The 7,394-nt window shown below is 33.8% G+C and overlaps 1 protein-coding gene across 1 annotated transcript; it reads right to left on the bottom strand.

Moving 5' to 3' along the window:
* Window positions 1-1,898: 1,898 nt before the first annotated feature.
* On the bottom strand, window positions 1,899-3,574 carry LOC140884507 (protein transport protein Sec61 subunit gamma-1). The gene is made up of 3 exons (XM_073291282.1): window positions 3,378-3,574; window positions 3,148-3,284; window positions 1,899-2,083 (listed from the first exon to the last, which is right to left on the bottom strand). The coding sequence occupies exons 1-2, from the start codon at window positions 3,469-3,471 to the stop codon at window positions 3,169-3,171; spliced, it is 210 nt and encodes a 69-aa protein (XP_073147383.1). The 5' UTR covers window positions 3,472-3,574; the 3' UTR covers window positions 1,899-2,083; window positions 3,148-3,168.
* Between the last annotated feature and the right edge of the window lie 3,820 nt (window positions 3,575-7,394).

Raw genomic sequence — 7,394 nt, 5'->3', positions numbered from 1 at the left:
CAATACAAAGTTTTAAAAATACGCAAAACATATCGAAACGTACATGTTAAATTTCAAGTTTAAATGAGATTACTATGAGTTTAAACGCAAAAAAATTTTTAAAAATTTTTATTGTAATTTTAATAATATTAATTCAAATATTCAAATAATAAATAAAATGATAAAATCATCATAAATTTAAAATTAAACGAGTAAATTTCAAATTTTAAATAACATAAAAGTATTAAAATTATATTAATTAATATTTTCCTAAAAATCTAAAACATAATATGTAAAATTAAGCTCATTGTCAATTAATATATCACATATATATATAGTCATGAACTTTTTTATTTATTTATTCAGAAAAGAAATAGTGTTTTTTCAAGTTGTTTTTTTTTTTAAAAAAATAATTAAGTAAAAGTTGTAATAATTTTGTTTGGATAAATAGATTGTAAACATTTTTTTTTTGTTGAGTTAAAAAAAAGCATTAAAAAAATATTAATATGAACTTTTAAAAAAGCACTTAGAGTGCGTTTGGATTAAAAATCTAGAAAAAAATATTTTTTTTAAAAAATACTTTTTATTGTTTCAAATATGTTTGGATAGATTTACGGTGCTTTTAAGAATACTTATAAGCCAGAATAATTGTTTTTTAAAAAACCCATATTTATAATTTTTCAAATGCTTTTTTTTATAACCCAACTTAAAAAATTGTTTTCAATCTATTTATCCAAACTAGGGGTGCAAACGAACCGAGTCGGCTCGTGAGCTTTTCGAGCCAGCTCGATAAATATTTGATTTGTATTGGAGTTTATCGAACTCGAGCCGAGCTCGAGCCAAAATTATTATGTTCGATAGTTCGCGAATAGTTCGCGAGCCTTAATATTTAATTAATACTAGTATTTCGTTGCACGCGTTGCGTGCTCGTACATTTCGTTTTTTTAACGAAAAAAATAAATAATAAATTGTAAAATTAAAAATAATAAAAATATAATGTTTTCCTAAACAAATATTCACAAAAAATATATATATCTTATAAAGTGAGTGTTATTTTTGTAAATAAAATAATATCAAAGGACACAAAGTGAGCTTTTAATTGCTAGAAAAGAGGAAACCATATAAAATAACTATTTTGTCCAATCATTTTTGTTTTATTGAAAATTAAGTTAAAAGATAATGGTAATTTCAAATCAAGCTTCATCAATTAATTGAAAGTTTGTTAATTAGAAAGTCTCTACTTTAATAAGACAATAAGATAATATAATTATATAATAAATATATATACATTTCAAACCATAATATCCGAGCAATAGTTCACGAATAGGTTTTAATGTTTCGAACCGAACTCGAACTTCATTTCGAGCCGAGCTCGAGCAAAAATATTTTGAAATTATCGAGCTTCGAATCGAACTCGAACTCGAATATACTCTTATCGAGCCGAATTCGAGCCTTAAAATTTTATCATTATTCGACTCGATTCGGTTCGTTTGCACCCCTAATCTAAACACAAAATTATTACGGTTTTTGCTTAAAAAAATACTTTTAAAAATCAACTTAAAAAAACACTTTTTAAAGCAAAATACTTATATAACCAAACTGACCCTTATTTTGACTTAAATAAGTACTTTTAAAAGCACTTCAAATCTATCCAAACACATATGAAACAATAAAAACACTTTGTTTTGAAAAAACACTTTTTCACTCTAACTACTTAATTCAAACACACTCTAAAGAGGGTTTCTAGCTAGTTGCAAGCTACACTAATCAAATGCAAGGTCATTCGAGATTCTGCCACTAAAATCAACCAAATTCATCCCCACAAACACTGTAAACTACAATAAACAATATGAGAATAATCACATTTCATTAGTTGCATCCAATATAGCCATTAAATCAAAAGGTAAAAGAACAGGGAGTCGGATGATTAGATGGTCATTATACATGGGAAGTTCATGATAAAATAAAATGTCGCATAGTGTTCAACTATCACAAAAAAAAAGTCCAACAAAAATTGAAATGAGCTAACTGAAAAGATTAACAGAATTTCACATCTTTTCCTGCGTACTGATTGATTGTTGAGGTTCTCGTATCAACAAAAATCCTGCAATGCACAAAAGTATCATTGAGTTGGATGTGGTTTAATCAGAGATTCAGAAACGGGCGGTAATCAATTTTTACTGAAGAAAAGTTGATGATGAAGAGCACAAAAATAAGGAAAAGCCAGTGAAATAGCCTAAGCATTGTTCATTGATGTTTACTTCCACAAGCTGAGGGAAAAATCCTCCATGATTGCCTACTAAAAGTAACTCAAGCAAACATTTTCTCTCTTGAAGCTACTCTCACTTTACTTTCAACATCCAACCACATGATGCCACCCCAACGGTTTAATTTAGTTAGTAATGCACAACACAACACAACACAACACAACAACTCCATCAGTGACATGAGGTGAAGAAAAAAGAAAACAAAAACCATAGATATTAAAGGACCAAGGTGGTTCTACATGCATTGTGGAAACCAAGTGCACTGAGATATACTAAACAATAATTTGTACACACAAACAATTTTTTGTCCTTATAAGTACAATAGAAACTACTAGACAAAAATAAAACAAATATTCAGTAGGGGGGAAGCAAAAACAAATTACTATTACATTGCATTTCACCTTAAATTCATAATATTTACATTGAAAGTCTCCATTGAAGTGTGTATTGATGTTCTATGCCGCACAAAGACATGTGCTTCATGGTCAATCACTCAATGCAACTATGCAAGCACTTACTTGATGTCTTGCGCCTTAAGGGCTAAGCACCACTACAACTTGAGCCTTGAGGTATGCTCTGTGGGGTTCTAATCATGCACAGATTAATTCAATACTAACTTCACAACGGTCCTTTGCTGTTTCACTTTGGTTATCGGTTCTATTTCCAATTTGGTAACTTTTTTCCTTTCAGAAACTTTTATTAGTTTATTTTATTAGTTTATTCCTCGGTTGATGCCTCCCTCATAATTTGCAAATGAAAATTTTCAATTGATAAAGGAATTTCGAAATCGGGATAAATAAACAAAGGAACAGATCTCTAAAATCAAACAGATTGAAATCAATAACTTTTGTGGCAAAAATCTAATAAACAACGACATCACGTATATCAGAAAAATAGGCACCTATTCGATGCGATCGAAGCATTAAGAAGCACCGACGATGATGTTGTTGATAGGAATGAAGATCAATTTAACGAAAAAGCCTACGAATCCCATAACCACGAACCCGATCGCCGTACGAGTCGCTACCTTCGTGAATTCTACACGCACAAAATCAATTACACCACTAATTACTCACAATATAAAAAAAACAATTAGCGATCAGAGATTCAAAGTTCATGAAGAAATCGCACCTTTGCGATCGGGCTTGTGGCATCTCTTAACAAGGCGAACGCTATCCTTGGCGAAATCTCTGAGCGGATCGAAAACCTGGTCCAAAGCATCCATCTTCCTTGGATTCGATTTCACTTACGAGATTGATTTGATTTGCTGGCGATTTGGTTTTTGTGTTGAGGGAAAAAGGGTTTGAGATTGGTTGAAGTCAAATACGATGACGCTATGTTTAAATACCAAAATAACCCCACCAAAACGGGTTTGCTGTCCTTGTAGGAAACAAATACAACTTTAGATTAGAGTAGAATCCATCGTTATCTATCATGAAAGTTTTATTAATTTTTTACTTTAATAAAAATTAATATTTTTTATACATCGAATCAAATATAAAATTTTCTCACGTGAGACTTTTTTTCATGAGAGTTAAGTTTTAAGGACAAAAAATATTTATTGAATAATAATATTTTGTAGGATAATAATAAATAAACAATTTGTATTTGTATCCAATAGTCACAAAATTAAAAATCCAAGTCTTCGATGTGATAGTTACCTTATTTTATCAATGGTGCTTATGAATTTTTTTGAGCCAAAAACTCCATAAAAATTGTGTTTTCGCTAATATCCAACCCCAAAATTTCTATCTAAATACACATTTCGCACTAAAATAATATTATTTGTGCATCAAATATAGAGCCGTCAACTTGGGTTAGGCCCGTCGGGTTGGCCCGGCCCGCCACATAATTTAAGTGGGTTGGGTTGAAATTTTTTCAACCCAACAAAAGGTGGGCCTAAATGGGCCAACCCGCCAAGGCCCGCGACCCGCGTGGGTTTGCCCGCCGCGGGCCTGAAGAATTAATAATTTATTTTTATTTTTATTGTGATATATGCATTTTTTAATAAAAGTTGTGAATTTGTTTTGTATTAATTATTTTATATAAAATTTACACACATGAAATCAATAATTAAAATTTTTATTAATATGTTTCTATTAATATTTATTTATAAAATGATATTTATAATTAATTATAATATTTTTTATTTATTTTTATTTGTCGTGTGCCAACCCGCGGGCCGACCCGCCTAACCCGCAACCCACCTTGGGTTGGGTTAAGTTGAAGATTTTCAGCCCGTCGGGATGGTGGGTCGGCCCGCCATCGACCCGCCAAAAGGTGGGTTTTTGGTGGACCGGCCCGCCCCGCCACGAGTTGGCCCGTTTGACAGCTCTAATCAAATATCATAACCGTTTTAAACACATTTACTTAAATATTATTTCTTTATACTTTATTTAATATTTATTTAAAAATTTAACAATATAATTGATATTAATGTTTATGTAATTATAGTATACTATGAATAAATGTAATTACAATAATATTTAAATAGCTTATTTCATTATTATATATTAATCAAATCAAATAAACTAAAAATAATTAGCAGCCCAACTATTTACCTATTTTAGGGGGAGGGGGAAATCTTGATTCAGTCCTAAGTGTTTAACATTTCTTTCGGTTAATTCTTAAATATTTGGATCTTCTCCCGATTCAGTTATAATGTTCCAACGTTCTCAATTTCGTCCCAAATATTTCCAAAAAGACCGATTTTATAGTAGCTTGATTCCTAATTAAGTTAATCAACTGCCTAAATATGTTCAATTGGTCAAAACATGATCAAGGGATTCCCAATTGGATTTAAGGAGTTGGAAATCGAATTCAGAACGAGCTAAAATGGTTACGAGGACTTCAAGTTATTGCACAGTTCAGAAGCTCCGAAGAGCAGTTCAGAAGCAACGATGTACTTCGAAGGTAGAAGGTGAGTTCGGAAGGTCCAACTCACGATCGGAAGCTTCGATCGCCTTTGGATAAGAAAGTATGGGCTTTCTGATTGGTGAATTGACTCAAAAGAGTTCGAAAGGTCCGAACTCCATCGACAACAGAGTATTGTCCAATCAGGAACATGCGTTCGGTAGCTAGTGATTGAAAACTCCAAAGTCAGTTCGGAAGCTACGAACTAGGGATCGAAAGGTCCGATCTTCGCCTATAAATAGGTACCGATAGCTTAAATTTTCATTGCCAATTCATTGTTCTCTCTCTCGTTTCTTGTTGATTTGGAGGGTTCCGGGCGTCGTCTTGAGGGTCAGTTTATAGAGAGGCACTACCGAGATCATAGCGGAGTTGTGCCTTGAGTTTGAGGTCATCTCTATCAAAGAACTAACGGCGAAAACATGCATAAGTCTAGACTCTGATTAACCTCCGTGAGTAGTTATTAGTCTAGTTAAGGCTTTTAATAGACGATAAGTGATATGGTGATTATCTGCTTATAGGTTTGGACTAGAGAGCCAGTGTTGCTAGGTTGTTTGTGTTGAGGTACGAACGTGTTATATAAGATATCCTGGTTGAGTATGCATGTTTATATGACATGGTTTATATGCATATATTATGTCACGATTATTATGATGCATGCATTATCATGTTGAGCCTGTACCTTGATATAAATCGCAGTAGGGTCACTCAACCCCGAGTTATTGAGTGGATGGTTGAACCAGCTGGATTACGGGATCAAGTAACCTATATCTATATTTTATTTCTGGTGTTTGAGCTACCTCCTGATGCGACGACCCAACGTGCTACATCTCATGGTGTCTTTGTTTGAGCAGTGTTTTTACTGTGATAGGTTTCTGGTACCCGCTCATTTGTATTAGCATTCATATCATGTGTATACTCATACTTTCGTACTGAGCATTGTTAGATCACATCCTCGGTTTTTGGTTCTGGACATCCCATTCCACGAGACAGAGCTTAGGTTGGACGGATCGGGAGGTAGCGGTCATTGAGTTGCAACAGTGTCGTGGGTTGTTTCCGTATCAGGTTTCCGTTTGTGGTTTTCAGTATTGTCTTTGATGAAGTTGTATATGAAAGAGTGGGTGCCCGGTGAGCCAACTTGTGGCTAAGGGCTTTGATGACTCTTTGTATAAACAATCTTTTGTTTAATATAATTTACACTTTTATTAATGGCAATGACTTTATCTTTCTTCATATTGTTATATTGTGATATACTATTGTTGTTTTGATAAAGACCTTGAATATACTATAGTGTATGTAAGATGTGGTAGACCATGGAGATGTCTATCATGAAACACATCTTATAGTCACTGTATATTCTAAACTGTTCCTAGTCGATTGAGCCGTCCGATAATAAGGATAAGGATCGCTCGAGTTTGAGACTAGCATTTGCGATGCAGAGTACCACGTTTCATTGGTAAGGAACATAGAGATGTTCGAAGCATGCAAATGGATATTCATATGATGAATGATCGAACTACCCTATCCGGACTTTCCAAGTGGTTATCACTTATCGAGTGGATAAAGTCCGCGGTTTTGGTTGTACACCATTAGTCCTTACTACTTGAAACATCATTGAGACTCTATATGCTAGTACTCTGCTTTGACTCGTTTACCGACTCTATTGGGGTCATCAGGTGTCGGGATTGGGTACAGTTACAACACATATAGGAGTCGATGCTTTGTTGTCAAGGATTCACCACATACTTGCGAGTGTGGATATCCTATGCGATCTGAGGAGATATTAGTGTGACGAATCTCTGGCCAGAGTACATGATGTGATTTAAGAAATGGTTTCTTAGTAGCACATGCGATGTCACTATTTGATCTTCAAGATGTATTGCATAATTATCGAATCTCGAAAGACTCTCGATATACCAATGGTTGTTGATTCGATCGGGATATATGGATGAAGGGACCGTACTGTACGCTAACCAAAATCTATTGGTTCTTGTAGGCACTATCAGTGATACCTAGGGAATCATGGGGCGATGTTGCTAGACGCTCTTACCATGATTCGATGGGCAAGTCGGAAATTGTTGTTCCGAGTCACAAGGAGTTGTGAGCCCACGGCTAGCTGTATCCCTGAACCATTGAGGGTCACACAGAGTAATGGATTTTTAATCCCCATTGAGATAGTTAAATTTAAAGAGTTAAATTTAATGAACAAAGAAGTTGGACTTCTTAATTATGAGTAGA

This window comes from Henckelia pumila, chromosome 2 (genome assembly GCF_033568475.1).
Source record: "Henckelia pumila isolate YLH828 chromosome 2, ASM3356847v2, whole genome shotgun sequence".
Classification (NCBI taxonomy): Eukaryota; Viridiplantae; Streptophyta; class Magnoliopsida; order Lamiales; family Gesneriaceae; genus Henckelia; species Henckelia pumila.
The sequence above is the reverse complement of the archived record's forward strand: the minus strand, read 5'-3'. Positions and strand labels throughout refer to the sequence as shown.